This window comes from Peromyscus californicus, unplaced genomic scaffold, assembly GCF_007827085.1.
Source record: "Peromyscus californicus insignis strain IS unplaced genomic scaffold, ASM782708v3 Scaffold_7__1_contigs__length_154581171, whole genome shotgun sequence".
NCBI lineage: Eukaryota > Metazoa > Chordata > Mammalia > Rodentia > Cricetidae > Peromyscus > Peromyscus californicus.
Window position 1 is genome coordinate 132,443,808 of NW_026294595.1, and position 25,998 is coordinate 132,469,805.

General features: G+C 54.5%; 1 protein-coding gene across 1 annotated transcript in view; it reads left to right on the forward strand.

The window, feature by feature from the left end:
- Positions 1–25,597, forward strand: part of Vstm2l (V-set and transmembrane domain containing 2 like) — a 31,805-nt gene extending 6,208 nt beyond the window's left edge. Inside the window, exons 2-4 of the mRNA XM_052724179.1 lie at positions 15,594–15,763; positions 17,544–17,594; positions 24,713–25,597. Coding sequence (XP_052580139.1) covers positions 15,594–15,763; positions 17,544–17,594; positions 24,713–24,979 — 488 coding nt within the window. The 3' untranslated portion in view covers positions 24,980–25,597. The remainder of the gene's footprint in view (positions 1–15,593; positions 15,764–17,543; positions 17,595–24,712) is intronic.
- The last annotated feature ends 401 nt before the right edge of the window (positions 25,598–25,998 follow it).

Sequence of the window (25,998 nt, forward strand, 5' to 3'; positions counted from 1 at the left end):
CCGTCACAGAAGGTGTACAAGCACAACCCAGCCCTGTCTTAGCTGGAGATGTCATGGAGGGGTTCTACTTTATTTCCCAAAGGGTCCAACCCCGAGTCAGTGGAGGGTGAACGAGCCAGAACACAGCAGGTGTTCATAAAGATCTGACACATTGCAGTGTAGCCACAGGGTGGGAGGGGAGACAGAAAGCTCCCAGTCGGGAGAGTCCTTGTCCCCACCTAGGGGCCATAGGAGTGGTGTTTCTTCCCAGCCATCTAGGGAACACAGTAAGTGGGTCAGTGGGGTGCAAACACCATCTCAGTGAAAATGCTAGGGTGGGAGGGGGCAGGCAGATACCAGTGTCTTTGCCGAGCTCCCCTTGCGTCTGCCTTGATGGTTTGCCTGCCTCTCTCCTGGTCTCAGTTTCCCCACTCAAACAATGCTGAGTTTGCTTCTGAATGCTAGGCTTCTAGAGTCCCTCTGGAGCCGTGCTTTAGCAGCAGATGTGGGTGGAGTTGGGGGCTGAGGTCCCTCACAGTCTGTAGTACTTGGCTTCGAGGTCTTGGAGTCTGAGGCTCGAGCATCCAATCTTCTCTCCACACACTTCTCCCGCCCTCCTCTCACCGTGTGGTCGTCACCACAAAAGCAAGGGCACCCCCATTTCTCAGCCCAGGATGCTGAAAGGAGAGCAGACACCACTTACCTGGAGACACGCAGATGTGGCGGGGCCCAGCCAGGCCCAGCCTGGGTGAGGACCACAGAGCCGAGTGCCTGCATTTTCCTGCGATTTCCGCTGCTGCCTGCCCGCCAGCAGAGCGTGTAGGCAGCCCTGGTCCTGAACCTGACAGTGCCCTGGCTCACTGCCCTGGCTTGTGAGGCTGTCATGGGGGAGGGACTGCCAGGATAGGGAGGGTGCTGCGGCGTTCTGCCTGAAGGAACCCGCGAGGCACTCTGCGGTCTCAGCCAGGCATTGTGAGGGAGAACGCTGGGGCCCTGTGAACATGTGTGCTGTTTGTGTGTCTCCACTCGGGCGTCCCAGCACAGGGATGGTGATTTTGCTCAAATGTGTGCCTGACGTGCATTTGGGTGACTGTAGTTGGAGAGTGGGCAGGCTAGGAGGGAGTGCAGAGGGGCCAGGCGGGGACCCTCTTTTCCGTGGCCTTCGCTTCAGGGTCAGACTCCACTGCCCTCCGTGGTACCCTTGGGAGGTCAGCTCAGCAGCTGAAAGGGGCCTTGGGGAACTACCAGCTTGGGGGCAGCAGTGCCACTGGCCAAGTGCTGTGCCTGCCATCTGCCTGCGTCCTTCTCCCTGGACTCACTTTCCCCTGGTATTCTCAGTCGCTTTTCCTGGGTCTCTGTCTCTCTAGATCTTTCTCTGTCTCTTCCCTATCCCTGCCGCTCAGTCCCTTTGTCCTTTTCTCTGGGTCTATTTCCATCTTCTTTCATGTCTCTGTCCCCCACCTCTCTCTTCTCTGTCTGTACATGCATGTGCACACACATAGACACACACATACACTTCATCAAATGACAACCAGAATCACACACATGCATCACCTATTTCAGAAGCACCCACGCAGAATGGAATAAATGTCGGCCAACTAGGGGCTGAGTGAATGAATGACAGATATAAATAATAAATAAGTGACAGAATGCTGAGGCTTGGAGCGCCTCAGCTTGCCCAGACCAGTGGCTTCCACTTTTCTCAGTGACCACAATCCTCTGAGTCTGATAGGACCACCCACTACTGCCTCTGAAACATGAACCTGCTTTGCTTAGCCTTCCAAAGGGCTGTGGGAGACCCCAAATTCCATCTCCGTCTCCCCGGGCAAGCAGCTTCATCACTCTAGTAAGGAAATTTAGAGTTGTGTGGACCTGTCTGGAAAAGCCAGCAGTGGCCAGAGCCTGAAGAGCATGTTAGGACCTAGGTTCTGGTCCCTGGAGTGAGCTGTATTTTTCTCTTTGTGTCACTGGGGATCTAACCCAGGGCCTCATACATGTATGTATGTATGGTTGTATGGCTGTATGTATGTGTGGTTGTATACATGTGTGCACATGTATGAGGAGGCCAGAGAACCACCGTAGATGTTCCTTCTCAGACGCATCCCACCTTGGCTTTGAGATAGGGTCTCTCATTGACCTGAGACTTACTGATTAGGACTGGATGGCCAGCAAGCCCCAAGGATCCACCTAGCTCTGCCTCCCCAGCACTGCAATTATAAACACACGCCACCACACCTAACCTTATGACATTGGGGACCAAACTCGAGTCCTTGGACTTGCGAGGCGTGCACTGAGCCACCTCTCCACACGGCCCCTGGGTCAGGCTGGTGCAGTGTGGGGAAACAGGAGTTCAGGTTGATGTGGGAGGCTGGAGGAGCCGCCACCTGCCAGGAAAGCATTGAGTATAGTTCGAGCCTCACTTGAGTGTGGGCTTGTGGGGTGCTGGCACTGGCTCAGCATCTGGGGAGGCTGGCAATGTCGGGGGTGGGAACTGGTGTGTATGCATGCATGCCTATGTGCATGGAGTGTGTGTCCTCTCCCAGTTCATGCCTGGGCCAGGCTCCTCAACCCTTGCAGACCTGTCCCTGTGCCCTTCCCTACCCGGCTCACTCCCGTCATTCTCCCCTGGCTCTCCTCTAGGTCCCCCGTGCACCCAGCCACAGGTACCCCTGACGTCACCCTACACGCGTAGCCTGTAGAGGAAGAAACTGAGGCTCTAAGAGGCACGGTGGGCCTGGGCCCCCCAGCCTGACTTCCTCGGCATACTCTTGGCCTCCAGGAGTCTCTGGTGGGCCCTGTGCTCAGACCTTCAGGCTTGCTTCCTGGCTAGGGTAAGAAGGTGGAAAGCATGCAGCCGGGTGTCTGTTTTGCTTTGTGAGGCTTTAAAAAAATCATTTCCGGCCTTGGAGACAGCAGCAATTACTGCCTGCTCGCTGGGGAGCTCTTTGCCGCCTGTCATCGGCCCCGGGAAAGGGTCCCTAATGGAGGCCCTGCGGCCAGAGCTCTCAGTAGTGGAAACAGCACTCAAAACAAAGCCACACTAATGGTCTCTGGGCATGCAGGCCCAGAGAGGAAGGGCCAGGCGGAAATCACCCATTGGTCCCTTTATGAGCCCAGACCCCCTGCAGGCAGGGGTCCCCGAAGTCCTGCACGTCCGTCCCTCCTTCCTCCCTCTCTTCGCTGTTTTCTGGTGCTGTGCCTCTGGCCCAGGCAGAGGTTAGTTCCTGGGGTGGGGCAGATCCTCTTTTGCTCGAATTTCTTGGTTCTAGAATTGATCTTGGTTTAAAGAGGCCGGGCTAGACCAGTCCTCTCTGAAAGAAAAGAAAATTAGAGCTGTGGAGTGGGAGGAGCCACAGCAAGCCCACCCTGTGAGGGGGTTGTGAACAGCAGCGGATCCATGACCAGTGTGTCAGTATTCCTCCGAGCTAGTGTGGGCCTCACAAGCCCATTTTGCAGATGGAGAAACAGAGGCACAGAGATTAGCCTAGGATCTAACTATGGTGAGAAAATGCGGTGGAAGTTCCAATCCTGGCCTGTCTGTCTTCAGAGGCCGCGTTGGATGCCACCTTGGGATTCCCAGGTGCAGCTGGGCAGGGTGAGCAGGGGCTGTGACCAGGCAGACACGAGGCTCTCGGTAAGGACCCGGGGTGGCCCCACACCACAGCTGCCCTTCCTCTGCCCCTGCCAGCGGAGTACCCAAGAGCCTCGCTCAAGCACCCTGGGTGTGGGGCTCTGCCAGTCACCTTTGCCTACCTCATCCCTGCCCCATCCCCCTTCTGCCCCGGCTCTCCCGGGGCCCTCCTGGTTTCCCTGCAGCAATTCTTTCTTCTCTTGGCTGCATCTCGGCAGTGGTTCTCAACATGTGGGTCACGACCCCCCATTGGGGTTGCATATCAGATATTTACATTACAATTCATAACAGTGGGAAAATTACAGTTATGAAGTAGCAATGAAAATAATTTTATGGTTGGGGTCACCACAACATGAGGAAATGTATTCAAGGGTCGCAGCGTTAGGAAGGTTGCGAACCACTGATCTAGGGTGCTCTTTCCTATGACCTAGGGCAGCCTCCATCCGTGCTCCCTATTTTTGCTCCTCTCTGCCTGTTTAGTAGCAGGTCGGTGTATGTCTGGGCTTTGGAGTCACACCATGGGGGCTCAAATCTTAGGCCTTGTTCACACCACTGAGCCCCCCAGCCATCAGGGCAAGGGGCCCCCACTGGCTCTGCAGGATGGTCAGGTGGGGAAGAGGAACAATGACTGTAGCCAGCAGGACTCTGGCCTGCTTGGCTCCCTCCTGCAGGCCCTGGCATTCCTCCCTGGGCCTCCCACACCTGCCTGCCTCTCCCTCCCTGTGGCCTGCGTGGGAGGAGGAGGCAGGAATTCCACTGGGGAAGCCTGATCAGCTCCCACAATCCTGCAAGTGCCAGAATATTTTTGCTCTCCTTAAATCTCCCTAGATTTGTAGTTCCACGCCCGTCTCCCTCGATGTGTGCTGGTGGCCTTGGGAAGCACCCTGCCCCAGCTGCTGGGTGTCAGCACTGCCTGCTCTGTGGGGACATGCATAGTGTCTTAGTGGCCTGGCAGAAAACACGAGCAGGCCCCTTCCCTCCCTGTGCCTCAGTTTCCCCATGTGTAAGGAGAGGAGTGTGAGAAGGGTGCTTTTCTGGTTGTAGTGAGAATTCTTATTGCATTAAAGAAACACTCGTAAGCTGGGTGTGGTGGCACATGCCTTTAGTCCTGGCACTTGGGAAGCAGAGGCAGATGAATCTTTGTGAGTTCAAGCCCAGCCTAGTCTACAGAGAAAGTTCCAGACCAACTAGGACTACAAAGTGAGAGACCCTGTTTCAAGCAAGCAAACAAGAAACACTTGTAGGGCTGGAGAGATGGCTCAGCAGTTAAGAGCACTGACTGCTCTTCCAGAGGACCCAGCACCCACAACACGGCAGCTCACAACTGTCTGTAACTCCAGTTCCAGGGGCCCGACACCCACGGCAAAACACCAATGCACATAAAAACGAACAAATGAACGAACAAAAGAAACACCTGTAGCTGGGGACATAGCCCAGTTGATAGAGTGCTTACCTAGCGTATGCAGAGCCCCAGGTTTTACTCCCAGTACCACATAACCAAGCATGGTGGCCTACATCTGTAATCTCAGTACTTGGGAGACAGAGGCAGGAGGATCAAAAGTTCAAGGTCGTCATCTATGGCTTCATAGTAAGTTGGAGGTCAGCCTGGGACACATGAATCCCCCTCTTGGGAAGGAGGGAGGAAGGAAAAGAGAACGGACGGACAGACATGTGAAAATGAGGGCCAATGAGATGGCTCAGTGGGTAAAGGCCTGACCACCTGAGCTCAATCCGCAAGACCCACACGGTGGAAGGAAGGAGCCAACTCCCAAAAGTGGTCTTCTGACCACACATGTGCCATGGCACACGCCTCATCCCAGCTCTCCTACAAATCCAAAATAAAATAAACAAACATGCAAAAAAGCACACAAACAAAAGGAACAAAATGTAACGAAACAGGGAATGAAACACGGCCACTCCCCCCAAAGCCACTGCGCTCAGTGGAAGAAGACAGCCGAGGAAGGAAGACCACATCTTAGCACGTAGGAACGTCTAGCACAGGCCATTCCACATGTGCGGCTGCCGGGGCTGCGGGAAGGCGGGGTGGGTGGGTTGTTACAGGTTCCGGGCTTCCTTGGCGTGGTGAGACTGTGGGGGCAGACAGCTGGGAGGGTCTTTCAGCCTCTCTTCTGCCTTCACTTTTGGGATGGTGAACTTTAAGTAAATTTCGCTTGAGTTGAAAATGACTAGGGCTGCTGCGCATGAGGTGCAAGGCTTTGATCCCGCACTGGGGAGGGAGAAGGAAAGAGCTCTCCCGGGTGGAAGCAGACACCCTATTAGACAGTGACAGTGTTATATCTCACAGCAGCTTTTGGGGGCAGCTGCTGTCATCGCTCCCATTTTATAGATGGAGATACAGAAAAACTGAGGCACAGCATCACTGGGCACCTAGCATGCAGTTAAGTATTCAAATCCGCTCTCTTTGTATTTGTATTGGTTGTGGCAACCTACACACACACACACACACACACACACACACACACACACACACACACACACACACACATACACACACCAGGGTGGGCAGAGACATCCCCCCTTCCCGTGAACACACTCATATCTAAACCCCATCAATGAGTGATTCTATCAGAGAGCAGTGGGTGTTGGAAACTCGCCACGCCCCACATCCCAACAGCTTCTTTGCCTTCATTAATCCATTCCCTCCTCAAAATAAGCCTTCAGCCAGTGAAGTGCGTAGGAACCAGACCTCAGGCTGTAGCTCACACTTGACCTGGGCGTCCTGGCTCCCCACCCTGGCCCCTCACCCTCCCTCCGGGTCCTCTTTCCACTGGGGCCAGTACAGCCACAGTTGTGAGGACAGGAGCTAAGGAGCCCAGGGCAGCTGAGACAAGCGTGGCCTTGGGTCGGATGGGATGAGAGACAGCCACTGGGGTATTTATTGTTCCTGTGCAGGAGGGAAGCCGGCTCCAGCAGGGGTAGACCCGCCTTGAGGTTCCCTATTTCATTCGAAATTCATGAATCCCGTGTTCTCCTCCCTCCTGAGTCTGTTACACTCACGCACCCCGTTCTTCTGTCTCTGGAGGGAAGCCAGCTCCTTCAGCAGTTGCCTCCCTGCTTGGAGAAGAACAGACCAAAGGGTGTCCTGCCTTGGCTTTTGACTCATTTGTTCCAAGCACCCCAAGTATCATAAAGTGGAGGGGACAGAGTGTCGGTGCCGTTCTGACGGCCGTGACAGGCAGAGGCCGGGGTCTGTGGCACAGCCCCGGCCAGGCCTCTGAGGGCTAAGTGTGACTTGTGATACTAGACCAGTGAAACGGAGGCAGGGGTGCCCATGGGCACCCACACTTCAGTGGGTGAGAAAGAATGTCTGTGTGTGGTGCCGCTCCGGATTCAGCCAAAAACCTCCTCTTGGCTCCTCTTCCCTTCACCCGCCTCCCTCTTAGTGGAGCAAACAGGAGGCAGAGGCAGGAGCCCGCAGCAGCCTTGCTGGCTGGGATTTACTGATGCCGGCTGCTTCTCAGTGTTGATTTTTACAGTTTCCCTCTATTGATGGCAAGCAATGCTGATTTTCCATTTATGGCAGTAATAAAAGTCTCCTTTTAAGCTGAATTTATTTAAGTAAAATGGGAAAGATGCTTTGAAAATAAATATTAAGTAAATAATAGCGCCGGTGGTACAGGCGCCCTGTGGAGAAGTGGAGGCCGCCCTCAAAAGCTGGGTGTAGGAACTTGCCTGTAGCAGGCCCTGGGCTGCTCTGAGTCCCCCTCACCATGCAGCCTCATCGGCTAGACGTCCCAGCTTGTCCCCTCTGCTAAGAGCCTCCTCTGACTGTCCATAATGATGCAGGCTACCTTTCCCCAGGATCCTCCAGACTCTGTGCCTCTTTCCAGAGTTCCCACATACAGTGTAACAAACCCGGAGGGCTGGGGGGATGCTCTACTTCACGGCCAGTGCAAATCACACATACCCGGAACAACTGTGCACAGCACCCACACTCAGCCTTAGCCTTTGTTCATACAGTGGTCCCTGGTGCGCGTGTGCGTGTGCGTGTGCGTGTGTGTGTGTGTGTGTGCTCTCCTGTCGGCTCCTTGAAGGCCAGAGCCTTTCTCCTGGGGGAGGGGGTCAGAGTTGGGTGTTTCTCATTCCTCCTGCATGGTGACTGCCAGCTCAGGCAGCCATCTTCCCATTAGGACACACAGCACATTCCTTCAGCGCTACGACATCTGCCTCTCACAAGGAGCACACAGCAAAGTTGTTCTGGCCTGTCCATTCCTTCTGAGTCAGTCCCCCCACTTTCCACTCCTTCCTCTTGGTGCAGGCAATCTATCAGGTTGGGAGCACCCCAGAAGAACCTCCTGAGACCAGCTCAAAGGCACTGCACTGTTTCCAGGAAGGAAGGGCTTGAGCTGGGGCTGTCTCTGTCGCCCCCCCCCCCCTCCATCTGCTTTTCCCTTTCAGGGAAGTTTACCTTTCCCTAAGCAGTGTGAAAGGATTAGGCAAACTGATCAGACCAAAAGAGCACCTATTCTCCGCCCCCTCCACCCCCTCCAACCTCCCACTCCCCCCACTCCCATCCCCCATCCTCCACCCCCCCCCACCCCCCCGGGTCAGGGATTGAGGGATACTGCTCTGGGCTAGGCATGGAGCAGGCTTCCTAGAATGGTCCCGAAAAAGTGTCACACTTCCTATGCTGAGAAAAGAGGGCCTAGATAAAATGTCACTTCTAGTGAGGGGATTTCCCAGCCAGCTCTGCAGCTGTGAGCTGACCTTGTGCCTTCCCGCTCTGTGACCTCAGGCTTAGCTGCCCCCTCTCTGAGGACCTGGACTCCATGGTGAAACAGGCTTATGATAGTCCACGTCACCAGGTCTGAAGGAAATCGGGTTTCCAGTACAAGAACTGGGGTGTAAAATGTGTCTCCTGCCTTCTACGCTGCAGCATAGGCTAGCCCTGTTGGCCCTGGGCCCTCTGAGCCTTGCTCAGAGTGGATTCATGCCAGGCTGCTGCAGTAGCTGTGGCCAGTGTACTCCCAAGCACAGTGGAGTTCACTGAGCACCTCCTGCGTCCCTGGCACCATCCTGGTGGCTGAGACGAAGCAAACAGCCTGGAATCTCTGCTTTTAGGAGCTTGTGCGTCAGTTGGATGGTGGAAACAGAGACAAGCCGGAAGCCAGCAAGCTAGAGAAGAGGTGTGGAAGCTATAAGCACTTGCCAGGAGACCTCACTGTGAGGTGGCGGGGACTGAAAGCCCAGGGAATAGGAAGTGCAGTTCCAGTGTGGGGGCATGGTCCAGATACCCAGATACGAGCTGTGAAATGTTCACTGAGGGGCAGCTGCTATGATTTAGGGAAGCCACCAGGGGCTTTTTAAAATGTAGTAAAATACTCAGAGCACACATTTGTCACATTGACTGTTTTTAAGTGTGTAACCGGACAGTCAAAGTGTGTTCAGTCTGCTGAACTGTTGTCAGAACCATCCAGAAATTTTCCCGGGGCAGACAGAGCCTCTGCCATGACAATAGCCCTTTCCCACTGAGTATAACACGCTGTGAATGCAGCTGCTCTGGGGCCTCTGTAAGGGGGCCTCTGTAACTGTTTATGGAGAATCAACTACATACACACACACCACGCATACCCACACACAGCACACACTCACACACACGCACACCCTACACTCACATGTACATATACATACACCAAATACACATATACATACACCACATACATACACATACACCACAAACCACTCACACTACAGACCACACACACCACACACACCCCCCACACTCACACATATATGTGCCACATACATATACATACACCACAGACCACACACACACCACACTCCCCCACACTCACACATACCACATACACACACACATACCCCACACCACACACACACACAAACATACCATATACACACAAACATACACACCACACACATACGTCCCCGACAGAGCTCAGGTAGAGCAGAGACCCAGCACATCACCACCACCCCTACTGCTGTCCCCACCCTGCCAGGTGACATCTCTTACTGAGCCACCTGCAACACTCCGCTCCAGATCTTCTAGGGACGGAGCAGATCCAGGCTCAGAACCATCACTGGGCTTGGAAAAGGAAGGAGCAGGCACCAGCCGTGCAAATGGAGCTAAAGGAAGTGTGTACGTGTGTGCATGTGTGTGTGCATGTGTGTGTGTGTGTGTGTGTGTGGTGAGTGTATGTGTGTGTGCATGTGTGGTGTGTATATGTGTGATCTGGGCTCAGAGCAGCAGGAAGTCAGGCTGGGCTGCCCATTTGTGGGTGGATGCGTTCCCCAGGTGTGAAATAGCCCAGGGGCTTCTGGAAGGCGGACCTTTGGGGCAAAGAGGCCAGGACTGGTGCGTGAGGGTCACAGGGCCCACCGTGCATGGATACAGCTGCTACATGGCCATGTGGCCTCATGAGGTGTTGAGGTTGCGTCTCTAGAGAGCGAGAGGTGGGGTTCCTGAGTGAGTACCTACTCCACACATGCTGCCTTGTGCCATTTTCTCAGCAGCCCCTGAATCCTCCCCTTTTGCAGATAAAGAAACAGGCTTAGAGAGGCGAAGGGCTGGCCCAGGTCTCACAGTGAGGGCCACGCTGACGGGACTGAAGGCAGAGTCAGAGCTGTCTGGGTGGACCAGGCCCAGGCTGGAAGGGCCTGATACTGAAGGTCAGGACCTGCCTCAGCTCACTCTTACCTGCCAGGAGCCAAAGCCCGGCTCAGCCAGGCCTCGGCACCAGTCCCTGCAGCTGATGCCCATAGGGCATGGGGTTAATGAGTGTATCGCTGCCCCAATTAACAGCAGAAAGGCAGCTGATGTCACGCTCAATCGAGCCCCTGTTCCTTCTACAGAATCCTAATTTGTGGACACTGGGTTTAATTGTCTTCCCTGAGTTTTCCTGAGAGTCAGACAGGCAGGCGTAGGCCCTGGGGCTGGAGAACACCAATACCCTTCCTCCAAAATCTATAATTACTCTGACTCTGGAGACGCACTGAGTCTTCAGGAGGGACCTGAGCTGGAAGGAACCTGGGGTGGTTAATGAAGAGAGGGCTCATGTCTGAGATGCCCCCAGGAGGCAGGGGCTGGTGGGAAGGAGAAGTCTGGGGGCTTGGAACGAGGTGTTCAGAGATGGTCTAGAGCAGGCTTCCATTCTAAGCCTTCTAAAACTGGGTTCAGTTTAACCAGTGACTCACTCTGTGACCTTGGGCAAGTTGCTTAACCTCTCTGAGCCCCAGCTTCACCTGAAAAGTGGGGACAGTTAGGATGATAGCTGCCCTGGAGGGGGAATGGGAGCGGCCATCTTGGGTACATGGGCTGGCCAGAGGTAGGTCAAGAGTGCAGTTCCACGTGGATGTGGGCAGCCACCTTATTTTCTCAGCCCCCTGTCTGTCTCTCCCAGGTGGGGCAGACGAGAGTGTTGGAGACAAGGTCTGTGTGGTGCTGGGCTCACGGTGGATGGCAGTATATGGCCTACAGTCATGTGGCACCCCCCCCACACACACACCTGACTCTGCAAAGCCCGGGGGGACCCCCATTCTGCCTTTGCTCCCACAGCTGGCTTGCTTTCCTAAGTTTCACCTGTGCCATCAGACTGCACCCATGTCGCCTCCTCTTTGGAGCTCTCCCAGATGGCCTCCTTCCTGAGGCCAGACACAGCCTTAGGACATGGGCCATATCCTTCTCCTTGGAGTGTGCCCGGGACTCACCCCATCTTGTAGAAAGACAAACTGGTGCTCAGGATGGGGAGGAATTCTTAGGTGAGAGCGGAACAGTGGGCAGAGGCAGGCTACGATTCCTGCCCAGTGTGCTGCTGGCTCCTGGACAGCCATGCTCACAGGATTCCCCCACACACACTGGACCCACGCAGCTGTTTGGAGGGACAGGACATGTGTTTAGGTGGCTGACTGTGGACAGGGCAACTTGGATGTCCTGTCACATGCACAGAGCCTCTTTGTCTTCTAATCACACTTCCCCCTTCACTGCGAGGCTAGATGAGGGGGTCCAGGGAGGCCTCACCGCACCCCACCTTGGAGGCCCTGATGAGTCTGAGGGGTCCAGAGGGCTTGTGGGGAGGGGAGCTGGCAGCGATGACCACAGCAATGGTCTAGCTAAAACCCCTGTCCACTCCGTGCTCAGAATGGTCTGTGCACTGGGGTTGAGGCCAGGGGACGCCACCTCAGAGAAGTCTTCCCGATTGCCTCAGACTGGGCAAGCTGTGTGTACTGATGAAACAGCACCCCACCTGCCCTCCAGGGCTGTACCAGCCAGCAGGGATCACTCCCACTTCTTTCTTTTTTGGGGATAGAGTCTCATGTATCCTAGGCTAGCTTTGAACTCACCACATATCTAAGAATGATCTTGAACTTCCAATCTTCCTGTCTCTACTTCCTGAGTGCTGGGATTACAGTCGCATGCCACTGTGCCCAGACTATGCCATGTGAGGGATCAAACCCCGGGGCCTCGTGCATGGTAGGTCAGCACTGAAATGATTTAGTCTCACTCCCAGCCCTGGGCCACCCATTTGTAGAAAGAGCTGTACAAGCAAAAGGCAACGGATCTCAGAGTGTGGTGGTGCAATCTTTAACCCCAGCACTCAGGAGGCAGAAGCAGGTGGATCTCTGTGAGCTCGAGGCCAGCCTGGGCTACAGAGTGAGTTCCAGGACAGCCAGGGCTACACAGTGAGACCTTCTGTTAAGCACAACAAAACAAAATCATCTCCTAAAGCAATCAAATCCCCTAAGAAGTCTGGGGTGGCGGGGAGTGGGAGCCTTGGGAGTCATGCTGGTCTGGGTTCAAATTATGACTACTGTAGTGTGGAGAAGGATTGCACTGGGGGCATCTTCCCCCTTTAAATCACAAGGACAGGCAAGGGAGCTCATTGCCTGCAAAACAAATGCTGGGACTGTGGCTGGCCCAAACTGAGACATGCTCAGAGCTCAGATTTCCACTACTTAGCACACATACCAAAAAAAAAAAAAAAAGGATGTAAAATGTCTCATTAGTAACTAACTTTATCACATGTTGAAATATTTTTTTGGTATTAGTTTAAGTAAAATATATTATTAAAATTAATTTTAGCCTTTTTTTAGACCTTTTTTCATGGGGAAACAAGAAAATGAAGTGTTCCTTGTGACTCATGATGTCATTCATTCTTTCATGCATGTTTCTATTGGAAAGAGCTGTCCTAAACCATCACCGGGAGTCCAGTGAAGAGGTGACCTGGGGTGGGCCCCATCCTGCACTCTGACTCACCCTAAACCACAGGACAGGGCTTTCTCAGGGACTCAAAGACTGGGACCTTCTCATGACCCTGGCTGCTGGACGGCCCAGACCACACTGCCTTCTCTGAGCCTAGTGAGAGGAACTGAGGGCCCCGACCGAGGTAGCTGCTGCTCTGGTGAGCAGGCAGGCCAGGGGCTGTGGCCAAGAGAGGCTAAATGGGGACAGACAGAGGCATGTCCCTTCCTTGGGACACGTCACCCTTCCCTTCCTTCCACTTGGAGCCACACAGAGGATCCTCATCCTCTTGTCTGCTGCATGTGGCTTCCTGAACCACACTTTGGAGAAGGAGAGGTTCCAAGGCTACATCCCAGGCCTGATGTAGCCTCCCCTTGCCTAGCTTCAGGATCTTAAGTGGAGCCCGCCCTGTGGGAGGGTAGGTGGTACCACTCTCTTCTCTGAGGCTTAGTAATGGCATGTGGTATAGGTCACGGGTGAGCACCCCTATTGTCTCACACCCAGCCAGTCTCACACCCAGCCAGTCTCGTACTCTGGCCACCCAGATCTAATGAAAGGGCCTGGATCCAGAGACACTTGTTCCAGGGCTCTACTGGCTTCTCCTGGTGGCAGGGTCTCCGTGACACCCTTGAATTCTGCTCTGTTTGGCAAACAAGACTGGGAAAGACTTGACCACAAAGGCTGGGGCAGGATCATCAGGTGTGGACCCTGGAGACCATTTTCTAGACACCGAGGAATACTACCAACCTCCTGCTGTGAACCAGGACCTTTTCCATTGCTGCTGCTGATACATAGATAGATAGATAGATAGATAGATAGATAGATAGATAGATAGATAGATAGATAGATAGATAGATAGACAGATACATACATACATACATAGGTGATACTTGATAAATAGATGATAGATAAATAGATAGATGATAGATAGTCACACAGATAGATAACACAGGAATTGCTGCACCTCCTGGAAGGACAGATAACACATTAGCTGTGCCACACAAGACAGTAACTATCCCTCTACACAAATGGCTCTATTTAAGTGAATTAAAATAAATTTAAAATCCAGGTGCCCGGTCCACTCAGCAAACCGTCACTAGTGGTCAATATGTTAGCTTACATACAGACCATCTTCCCCTCGTAAGGGCTTCAGCTCCTACCCTGGGTGAGAAGGGCAGGGATGGGGTGGTTTGTGCTGTGTTAAAATACCTCCAGCTGCTGTGTGAAAACAGGTTGTCTTCAGGGAAGCGTGAACAGCAGCGGGACTAGTGTGATAATGGCGGCTTGGCCCTGCGGGAAGGGGCTGGCGTCTGGAGGTCCTCTGGGCCAGAACCCATGGAGTTTTCTGAAGACCCAGGGTAGGTTGTGAGGGTTGAGACAGAGAGCCAAGGGTGGCTTGAGACTGTCACAGGCCCCGGGCTGTGACAAGGAGGACTAGTGTGATTGGCACCACCCCTGCAGGATTCTGGTTTCCTCCTTCCCACTAAGGACAGGGACAGCCCAGCTCTTGGAGTGGCCATGTGTAAAGGTAGCTCATAGCACCCCACAGCATCCCTGTGATTCAAGCCTTGTTCTTCATCATCAAACCAGCCTTATTTATACATCCAGGGCTAGCTAGCCCTTCTCCTCTGTCGAGAAACCAGAAAGCTTTTCTTTTCTTTTTTTTTTTTTTTTTTTTTTTTCCATAAGAAGCTTTATAAACCTTGGCCTGCTAGGCTTTCTCTCAGCCCAGAGATGTTGCTGAAGTAAAGCTCTACATGGGTACCTTGTGCAGAGGAAAGACAGTTGTCAAACCTGATCACACAAAACTCCCACTGTCCTGTGGAGGGGAGTGGGGGTCACTGCCCTTGATTCAGGATGCCACCCCTCCACCCAGGGCTCCCCCTTTATTGGGACAGGAGGCCCTCTGGGGCTAGGAATGTCTGTCCCTCTGAGCTGGGCCTGGGGGACTGCATAGTGCAGGGGTGGGGGCTGATGGACATCACATTCCTAGAGTGACCTGCAGTTGCTAGGCATCCACCATCTTCCTTCAGTGTGAGCAATCTCCTGAGAGGAGGAAGAGACACTAATTGCATCTCAGACAGTTTGGGGAGAAAGAGCCAGAGCACATGGAGGGGAGGGGTGCTGAGATTGTGAAGTGGGGGTGCAGCAGGGTAACCTGGGCAGGGGGACTGCTGCTGGCTCCTGGAACTGGCTGTTCTGAGATTTGGTGGGAGCTGGGCTCTGCAGGAATGCCAGGCAGGGTGACTTCCTCTCCCCTCTGCTCCCCACTCAGCACATCTGGAGCAGGCAAGCTGGTGACCATTGAATAAAGAGTTGCTGGGGGCCCACAAAGGGGTGACTTGGGGCTGAGCTTTGAAGGACCACAGGAGCCTGGTAAAAAGTGAGGAATATCCAGAGCAAAGGGAGCTGGGAGAAGAGGCAGGCACCCAGGCAGAGGGGAAGGAGCTTGACGGAGCCCCTCAGGAGGGTCAGAGTGGTGTTTGGGTGCACCCCAAGAGAAGTGGGGTCCTTAAAGCTGGGTTTGAGTTTAGAAGATGGTGAGGGTAAGGCTCACAGGGGTGGGCACTGGGTAGGGTGAATGGAAGAATCTGGAAGAATTAAAATTGCAGCCTCCCTGCCTTCTGGCTTCCCGGCTTGCTTTCAAGCCAGCCCTCCTCCATCACTTCTGCCCATGTCCTCTTCAGGCCCTAGGAGAGTGTCTTGCCACACATAGCTACCCTGGGGCCAGGTTTTTGAGTCCTCATCTGCCTGTTCCCCAAACAGCACTTTTCACAGAGACGCCCCATGACATGACAGCACGGACAGGCGAGGATGTGGAGATGGCCTGCTCCTTCCGAGGCAGTGGCTCCCCATCCTACTCACTGGAGATCCAGTGGTGGTACCTGCGCAGCCACCGGGACTGGACTGACAAGCAGACATGGGCTTCCAACCAGGTAAGATCTTGGGAGGTGCTTCCATGGGGGATGCTGCAGGGGACTTGGGGGACCTTGTGCCTAATGTCCCTGTCCTCAGCAACACCCTGCAGGCACTCCTTTCTTGCTGGGATTGGGCAGGTGATGGCCAGAACGATGCCTGTTCTAGGCCCTCCCCTAGTATCAGGGAGACTGAGGCCCAGAGGGATGGAACCTCCTTCAGGGTATGGGTGAAGTGGGTCTCAGGACACTTGTTGTCACTTCTCCATATCACACTGGCAGTGTTTTTGTGAAGGGCCCTGTGCTAGGGCCATGTTGTTACACAGTTCATTCCAAGCACTCATGCTTACCTGCAGACAGGCTCCCTGCCCTGGGTCACAGCAGACACACTCAGCCCTCCCTCCACACGCCATCTCCTGAGCTCACACAGCCACAGTCCCTGCCCCCGGCCTCTGCCACTCTAAGGGCTTTCTCTAGAAAGTCACACTTGCTGTCAGCAAAACACATAGGGGCAGCCTTGGCCCAGAGATAGGAGGGGGTGGCAGAGAAGTGACCAGCCCCCTCTCTTTGTGGCTGGGTCATTGATAAGGACCTGTGTTCCCAAGGTGCCTGGCAAGGTAAGGTTGGCGACTCAGGTGTACCTGGCTGGCTACGCCGTTGTCTGGCTCCCTAACTCCCCTTCAGTGTTTCCTAACCTTCTCTTCCAAATGAGCCAAGTCCGTGTCCGTCATACTCTTCAGGTCTGCTTCCAGGGACACCTTCTGAGACAGTGACATCCCACACATACGTCTGCACAGCTGCACAAAGATATATACATACCCACATGAACATGTGTGTATATACTTTCATGCACACACACCCACATGCACACACACGCACCCTTAATACAAGTCTCTGGCAAAATCTGTCTTGATTGTGGGAGTAACAAGTCCCTAATATCTCAGACTGCCACATGCAGGTGTGGAAGACGCCTGTGGCCAGAGGAAACCCTTAGGAAAGGAGTTTGGGGTACTGGGGGGCATTCAAGGTGTTCTTGGGTATCTGGGGGTGGAAGCCTCCAGGACTTAGCCAGGATCTAACCGTATCTGCTACAAACATACATTCAGGTTCAAACATACAACCTTAGCAGCACATTCCCAGATGGAGAGCAGGCACAGACTTCTGGGGAGATGCACCCACGCTCTTTCCCACTCATATATGTGCACAGACACATGGCCATTACAGCCAAACATCCGCATGAGCCAGACGCCTGGCTCTGTGACCAGTGTCACAACCACCCCCTTTATCTCCCTTTGGTTTCCTTCTCCTGCATTGCCAGTGGATATGGAGCTGAGAGACCCCAATTCCAGACCTCATGACCTCTAGCTAGAATCTTATTTTTTATACGATTTATTTGTTTATTATTTTAGGTACATGTGTGTGCCTGAGTGTGTGTATGTGTACCATGTGGGTGCAAGTACCTGTGGGGACCAGAAAGGGGCACTGGATCCCTTGGAGCTGGGTATTGGGCACTAAGCTTGGGGCCTCTGGAAGAGCAGCAAGTGTTCTTAACTGCTCAGTCATCTCTCCAGGCTTCATTTTTTTTTTTAAATTATCATTTTTAAATTTGACTAGAATGTATATAAGTGTCTTTATGAACAGGATTCAGGGTGACATTTCCACAGCTGTCCACACTGTGCACTGATGAAATCCAGCATCCCTGACCATGGTCCTAAGTGTCCTCTGTCTCCATGGTGTTTCTCCCCACCCTCACCCCTCCCTAACACCTTGTCTCTGCTCTCTGTTCTCCCTCTCTGGACAGCTAAAAGCTTCTCAGCAGGAGGACTCGGGGAAGGACGCCACCAAAATAAGTGTGAGTTTTGATAATGACTTTCTACAAATAGTCTAATAGAAGCTGCAGCTGTAACAAAAAAAAAAATTTTTTTTTTTTCGGTCCATTTCAGTAGGGAACTTGGGCAAGAAAATGGATGAAGGGGGAGGGAGTGGGAGGTGCCCCAGCTTGGTGGGGTCTTTTGCTTGTTTTTCTGGGTCTTTTGCCAGAGATTTTTCAAGTTCATTGAATGACAGGTAAGAAAAATGACGGGAGAGAGAAGACGAATTCTCCCCTGGCGGGCCAAGGCCAGGTATGCCTCCGTGGTGTTCCATGTCTGACTCAGCCCCATTTGTCACTGGGAAGCTACAAGGTCTCAGGAGGCTGAGTAGGCAATTTTTTGGCCCACCATGACTGACGCTGGAGCATCTCAGGGTCCCTGGGTGTGACTTCCAGGAGCAGGGACTCCAGGACTGGCAGGCTTAGGCATCCACTCATTTTTTTGTGTGTGGCCACAGTGGGCAGAGAGGGCCAAGCATTTGTCCATTTTACAGCCTGGGCGCTGAGGCTGGAGAGTACCTGAAGTGTGGCTACTCTGCTGAGCCTCTTGTCCTCTGCCAGGGAGGCCAGGGAGCTGGGACGTGACAGTTACTGCGGAGTTGGAGGGCCTAAAGCTCAGCCTGGAAGAGACCGGCACTGTGGAGAAAGAAGATAAAATGGGAAGAGCAGAGGGGACTATTCTGGGCATGCCTGTGGCCACAGGACGGGACTGGGTTACTGGAAGTTCACCAACAGCACACCCATGGTACAGGCACCCAGTACAGATATGAAAGTGTGTGGGCAGCCTTTCCAGCCCCCCCCCCCACTTTTGCCTGGGTCTCCTATAGCTTCTTAGGGACCACAGGGGGAACTCAGGGCCTCAGGGCCAATTAGACACAGTACAAGAGAAGCCGTGCTCCTGAACCAGGGGTTTCAGCAGAGTGGCCACCAAGGACAAGTAAGGGCACCGTGGCCAGGAGGCCAGGAAAGAGGCGTTTTCAGCCACTCAGGGGAGGGGCTAGAAAGTGAGGGACAGGATGGGATCACAGCATCCCTGATACCTTCTGGCAGGGCGTGGGAATTGCAGCTTCACAATTGAAGGCAGCCAACCCTGTTGTCCTGCCCTTAGTCAAGGCCATGCTCCTGTTTCACGGCCCATTTCTTGCCTCTACACCCATCAGCCTCTCAGGCAGAGGTCTCCAGATGTACCAACACACCCCCTCCGAAGACACACCCTCTGCCTTTATTGTGTCCCGTTTCGTGAGCCGCTCTGGGCTCTGGCAAAGAAAGAATTATCTAATTGATTGAGAGGATTATAATTCCAGGCTGCTAGCCTCATGAGAGGGGAATGCAATGCTAATTAGTTAAATAAAATAAATGTTCTCTGTGGGAGTGTGAAGTCACCCCCAGTCCATCCCCATAATCCTCATACCAGCTGGGGCTTCTGGGTCTGGTACCAGGCCCAGCCTTTTACACAGTCATGCAAGCCAGCGACCCTAACTACAAAGGCAGAGCAGACCACACCCAAAGGCAGACCCACGGCCTGGGTTCTTAATGTCTTAGGAGAGGGTACCAACTTTTCTTCTTAGACTTCAAAGCTCTGTGACTATTCTGTCATGCACAGGCTCATCTGTTTCCTACCACCCCTGGGCCTTTGCATAGGCTAGGGTCTCTGCCTAGAAATCGATTCCTATCTCTCCTTTCATTGCTCAGCTGAGGGGGGACCCCTGGGCCCAGTCACAACTGCACCCTTTCCCTTCCCTGATGGCTGTGTTTCACCTGTCATTGTCCACCCCTGGATTCCTTCATGTCAGTCTCCCCCAGAGACAGTAGGCCCAGGATGAGCCTGAATCCCTTGTTGTGTTTCCGTGGACCAACATAGAGCCTGGCACACATTAGGTGCCCAGTTAATATTGACTGATCACTGTCCCTCTTGCACACACTCAGACCGATGTGTACGCAAGCATGTCTGTATATATGGGTGGTAGCAGGGTATGACTTGGCTTCCTTTGTGTACTTGTGTGTCCAGGTGATAATAGCCAGTGGAGGAACTCATGTTCCTTGGACCACAGGGACCAAGAAGAGACTTCATGTTCCTACATCATCTAAAGGCCAAATTTGCTAGACTAGCTCCCAAGCTTTAGCTGTTGGGACATCACTGGGCCTTTGATAAACCACTACGTGAACTATAGGCCAGGCAGTGCCGGGGCCTGTGGGAGACTTGGCTTTGGTAGGTTGTGGGGGATACTTCGGAACCTGTGGAGTCTGCTGTGGAGCCCTACAGAGGTCCAGACTCGGGGCTGGCTGTACTGACGGTAGTTGGGGATCCTGAGGAGCTGAGCTCTGGCTCTGGCTTTGCCTCCTCTCCATCTCTGTTTCTGGAATAAGGAAACACTAGAAAGCAGAATTAGCTTGTGCCGAGGGAGCCAGTCCTTACCCGTGGCCTGCAGAGACCCATGGCACCATTCTGCAAAGTGTAGGGTACCTGGTTGCCAGCCATGGTCGAGTTCTGGGAAGGTTGCTGTGGTCTAGCCACTGCTCTCTGCATTAGGGCTTAAGTTGATCCCTCACTCGTCTCACAGGGGGAGATGGTGCTGAATTCCTGACTTAAGAAGTTCCCCCATGGGACAGGAAACATGGTTCAGTGGGTAAAGGTGCTTGCCCCCAACTAAGTACCCGAGTTTGATCCCTGGGACCCATACAGTAGGAGTGAACAGAACCCCATGTCACCCTCTGACCTTCACATACATGTCAGAACAAGCACATACCCATACATTCATGCACTCATAAAAATTAGTTTAAAAAAAAAAAAAGTTCCCCTTCCCTGGGCCTGTCAGGTGATAGCTGCAGTCACAGTGGGCAGGAAATGCTTCCAGAAGGCCACAGTCACTTATGCCCAAGCCCCAGACCCAAGTGGGAAACGGGCATGTATCCACTACTCCCAGGGGATAAAAGGGAACATGACAGCTGCCACCACCACAGGAGAATGGCTGATCTCTGAGAGCTTGTGCCAGGGGCCTGAGCTAACACAGGCCTGAGGGCTCCCTGGAGGGCAGGGCTAGTGCCTCCAGGGCCCCCTGTGCTGTGCCAGCTGTGGGGGGGCTTGCAGCCAATCAAGGAGGAGCAGGTGGGATGGGGTTGGGGGCCTTCGGGAAGACAGGCGGGTTCTGTTGCCGGCCTGGCTGGCAGAGTCAGGGGCTGCCCTGGTTCCTGCCGATGCGGGGGTTGGGGGTGGGTGGGTCTGGATAGAAGGGTGGCGTCTCACATGCTCAGGGCCAGGAGCAGTGGGAGTCTGGGCTGGAGATGCTTCATGGAGCAAGGTTACCACAGTAGGACCAACTAGAGGTACTCAGACCCACAGGTCCCAGAGCTGGGGCCTTCCCACCCTGGGCTTTGAATCTGCCCAGGGGGTGAAGTGGTAGAGTTGAGCAGAGCCTGGCCTAGGCTAGACCAACCCACCCCTCCCTACCTCCCCAGGCACCTCCCAAGTCTCTCCTTGGAGCCACACGGAGGCAAAGGTCACTCTATGGGCACAGATGGCCTGCCTGGCCTTTCCTCCTGGCCCAGCTGGGAGGACAGAGCCTGGGGTGTGTGGCTGTGGCCAGCAGGAGGCTGGCGGTCAGAGCCGGCCTGGCCAGGCTCTTTCGGCGTGATTAGGTGCTTAATGGCTGAGGCCTGTCGATGCTGGGCTGTGATTATGATTTACAGCCAAGCTGCCCTGCGGGTGTGTCTTTTGGCCTCTCCAGTCTCACGGATTCCTGAATGAGGAAGCTCAGCAGGCTCTTCTTCCATCACCCCAAACGACTGAGGTGGAATAGAGATCCCCTCTAAGGGAGCAGCAGCTGATGAGGCTTGGGGCAGGGCTCCCCAAGGACACAGAGTGCTGGGGAGTGAGGTGGGAGGGGTTTGTGCCCCTAGGCCACGTCCCGGGTGTGGCCATTGCATGCCTGATCTCGGGAGCCTCAGTTTTCTCCCTCAGGGACCCTGGGAGGTTCAGGGACATCGTGCTGTAACTAGGAAGCGCTCTGAGCACTGATGGCTGCTGTTTGGGTCTCTGCCTTTTGCACACTGTGCTAAGGGCAAAGCCGGGGCTGCAGCCTCGCCTCCGTCTGGATTCTGACTTGGATGCCCAGGGTACCCGTGAGTGGCTTGTGCTGTAGACCTTGTCCCACCAAGCCCTGGTGGAAGCGCCGCCCTTCTGAAGGCCACCGTTGTCTGTTGGCCTCCAGGAGGCTGCGGAGGGGGCTGACAGCCGGGGCCGAGGTTTCAGTGTGCCCCTCTGCCTGCGCCTGGAGGGCGGGGCGCAGGCCTCCCTCCCCAGGAGCGGCTGCTCCCAGCGCTGCGCATTATTACTCCATTAGCGCCTTGTAGGGTTGACAAATGAAGGATAATTAATATCCGTGAGGGAAACAGATGTTGAGGTAATTCGCTCCCGCTGCGCATTTGCAATGGCTTCTCCTAACTCACCGGAGAGTGTGGCGGGACCGCGGGGGTCTTTCTGTGCCCTTGGTCAGGGTGATGGAGTTAGCAGGCAGAGTGGACATCAGCTGAGCCCCACACGGGGAGGGAACATCCGATTCCTGACTCTCGTGTCCTGTTTTCTATGGGGACGTTCTGTCTGTGTCCCATCCCAGGTCCTCTGATATACCATAAGCCCATGTTTTCCTGCTTTCTGGGGGATGGGCTCCTCACCAGGGGGCTCTTAGCAAGCCTTGCTGCGGGTTCTGGAATCCTCGGTGGGTCTGTCGCACTGTTTCTAGGGCGAATGCACGGAGCCTCACCTGGGGTCAGTGCCCAGCCCTGCTGCATACTGGTTTGGGTTCCGGACCAGGCCAAGACTCCTTCACTCCTTTTGGAGTCTCAGTTTCCCCATCCGTAAAGTGGTTACCTTGTGTGTAGGCGCCCTAAGACAAGAGGATGGCATTCGGGCTCTACTCCAGTTGGAAAAAGGAGATGAGGCGAGTCCTTGCACTCAACAGACACTGGCTGCCGTTTGTGTGCCCAGCTAAATGTGTGTCTCCGTACAGGCCCTACCCGCCCTCTCAGGGGCCATCCTCTTCGCCCCGGGGTCCCTCACTTTGTGTGGGGGAGAACGGCAGGGAACCCACTAGGGTCCCAAAGCAGCACTTGGGACTTGGCAGGCACAGTGCAGCTGTTGCCATCTAGAAGAGGGACATTGGTGCTCGGGGACCAGGCTGGCGGGCACAGCCGCCTGGAAGGGTGGTGTTGCCAGATGGTGGCTGGGACTGAGCTCCTGTAGGGCCGGCCTTCCGGCTCTAAGAAAGGTCCTTACCTAAATAAAGCTCCAACTTCATTCCCTTTAACTTTGTTTTTTAGTTATAGAAATGTAGAAATTTACAAAAATAAGCCAGCGTCCCCATACCCACCCTCCAGTCACACTACGATGCGGTTTTCTCCAAATGCCTTTTCTCTTGTAATTGGGAAAAAAAAAGCTGCCAGCAGAGTTATATTCGCAGCAGATTTATTCATGAGAGTACTAATCTGGAAATTACCTGAATACCAGCCAACAGGAAACTGTTAGCAAGGCACAGGGTGGTCATCCAATGGAATACTACACAGCAATGCACAGAACCAGCTGATACTGCACTGTGTGAAAGTCAGACTTGGCAAAGAGCCCTCCCCAACATAGAGTGTTCTAGAAAGCGGCTAAACTGTGGTGACAGATATGGAAAGGTTGCCCCTCGTGGGGATTAAGTACTGGCACAGAAGGGACCCAGAGTTTTAGAAAGTCTCCATGGCAGACACACAGACACAAGCATGAACGGGCTGTCCACCCTGTTGGGTATACTTGACCCAAGACAGTGGGGCCCCAACTGTAAAATGAAAATTAGAAATTGGGTCAAGGGTTAGGTCTGGTGCAACAATCTAGTGTTCAGGGGGCTAAGACAGGAAGGTCCTGACTTGAAGACCAGCCTGGACAACATAGTGAGAGCCTATCTTTTTTTTTTTTCCCCAGAGCTGAGGACCGAACCCAGGGCCTTGTGCTTGCTAGGCAAGCATTCACTAGGCAAGCATTCTACCACTGAGCTAAATCCCCAACCCCGAGCCTATCTTTAAAAAAAATTCAAATCGCCGGGCATTGGTGGCACACACCTTTAATTCCAGCACTCGGGAGGCAGAGCCAGGCAGATCTCTGGGAGTTCTAGGCCAGCCTGGTCTACAGTGTGAGATCCAGGACAGGCACCAAAACTACACAGAGAAACCCTGTCTCGAAACCCTCTCCCTCCAAAAAAAAAAAATTCAAATGAATAAAAAGGCAAAACTTTACAAGTGTAACACTCACTCTACTGCCAGGGAGTGGACAGTTAAACTCTAGCAGCAACTGTAGTGCTCTGGATGTCAGCCTGAATCCTTTTTTTCCCCTTGGACTTTATTTAAGTCTGTGCATCACTCGTGTGCCTGGTGGCTGTGGACGCTAGAAGAGGGAATTGGATCCCCTGGAGCTGGAGTTACAGACAGTTGTGAGCTGTCATGTAGGTGCTGGGAATCGAACTCTGGTCCTCTACAAGAACAGCCAGTGCTCTTAAGTGCTGGGCCATCTTTCCAGTCCTCATTGTCTAGCCTTTATCTGGAAGAAACAGAGCCTTGGGCTGGTGAGGTGGCTCAGCCGGTAATGGCGCTGATGCTAAAGCCAGACACCTGAGTTTGAGCCGTGGCATCCAGATGGGGGAAGGAAGGAGAGGTGACTCCTGCAGATTTTCCTCTGACCACACATTCACGGTGGCACAAGCTCCCGACTCAAGTTTCTCCCAAGCTCTGCTGTGAGGCAGCTGGCTTCCCTCCTATGCAGGGCTTTTCCGTTTGTTCATGAACAGCAGCACAGCCCGGGAGCTTTGCCAGGAGGCTTCTTCCCCGCTTGCGTGTAGGAAGTCTCACAGGTTGGGTTCTGGCTCTCCCTTCTTCATAGCTGGGCAGTATTCCACCGGCTGCATGCACCACCCTGTGGTTAGGCATTAGCGCTGCTTCTGTTTGTCCGTCCGTCATTCAGCTGCTCGGATGCTGACCTTGGGTCCCCTCCCTGGCTCTATCTGGGGTGGGGGCAGCCTAGCGGCTTGGCTCGCGACCCCGGCCGGTCCTCACGGTGCCTCTGTCGCCCCCAGGTGGTCAAGGTGGTGGGCAGCAACATCTCCCACAAGCTGCGGCTGTCGCGGGTGAAGCCCACTGACGAAGGCACCTACGAGTGTCGCGTGATCGACTTCAGCGACGGCAAGGCCCGGCACCACAAGGTCAAGGCCTACCTGCGGGTGCAGCCCGGGGAGAACTCGGTGCTGCAGCTGCCTGATGCGCCCCCCGCCGCGCCCGCGCCGCCGCCCAAGCCGGGCCGGGAGCTGCGCAAGCGCTCTCTGCCCGAGGCCTGCAGCCTGTAGTCCGCCCGCCCCGCATGCAGTCCTCCGGGCCCTGCGGCGACGGCGGCAGAGGAGCCCCGCGTGTGCTTTGCTTGCTTGCCCCCCTCCCGGCTCCGCCTCGTGCACCCCGTCCTCGCGGCCAGCCCCCTGGTGAGGAGCCGGGCCGAGGGGGCCCCACGCTCCTGTTCCGTCTCTTTCTACTCGGAACCGGTTCTGGGTCTCCCCCCCCCCCCCCCCCCCCCCCGGGAAGCGGAGACCCACCAGCCCCACGCGGGAGGCTGCCCTGCCAGGCAGAGTTAGCACCAGCAGGCTCGCTCTGGGCCCTCGAGGCTCTCCCCGAGCCCCCCTCTGCCGGCACCCCCCCCCCCAAGCCCAGCCCTGTCTTGGGCCTGTGAAGTCCACCCAAGGGATCCCCTCCACCCATCCCCTCCCCACTCCTGATCAGGGGACACCCACCCTGGTGGTTTGTAAATATTTCTATTGGGCCCACCCTGCCCCGGAACTGGCTCAAACCTCTGGCCACCCTCGGTGATGGAGGGGAGGTGGGAGGCCCAGGGCTTTGCCTAGGGGTGAGCGGGCCCTGTGTATATGACCCAACCTGTGAGTACCAGCCAACTCCAATAAAGCGGTTTAAACCAACCCAGACAGTGTCTTGATGGGGCTGGCAGCTGAGCCACCGTGGGGAGGGAGGGCGGGAGGGAGGGCGGGAGGGCGGGCTTGGTGGGTCACAGCACTGGGCAAAGTGACCTGGTGCTGAGAGGAGCCTGAAAGGGCAGTCGCTGCTGCTGGCTGGGGAGAGGGGTCCCCAAAGGGAAAGAGAAGCAGCTTTTGTCGACCCTACTGTGAATACTGGCGCCTGACTCAGTCCTGGATCCTGCGATGATCACACTTTCAGAAGGATCTGTGAAGCATGCGTTCAGGAGCGGATAAACATCTTTGTAGCGGCCACCCAGAAAACCTGTCACTCTCAAGCAGACCCTACCTCAGCCCTCAGTCTCTTCCACCGTCCCCTCCCTCCCTCTTCGAGGGAATCCAGTGGT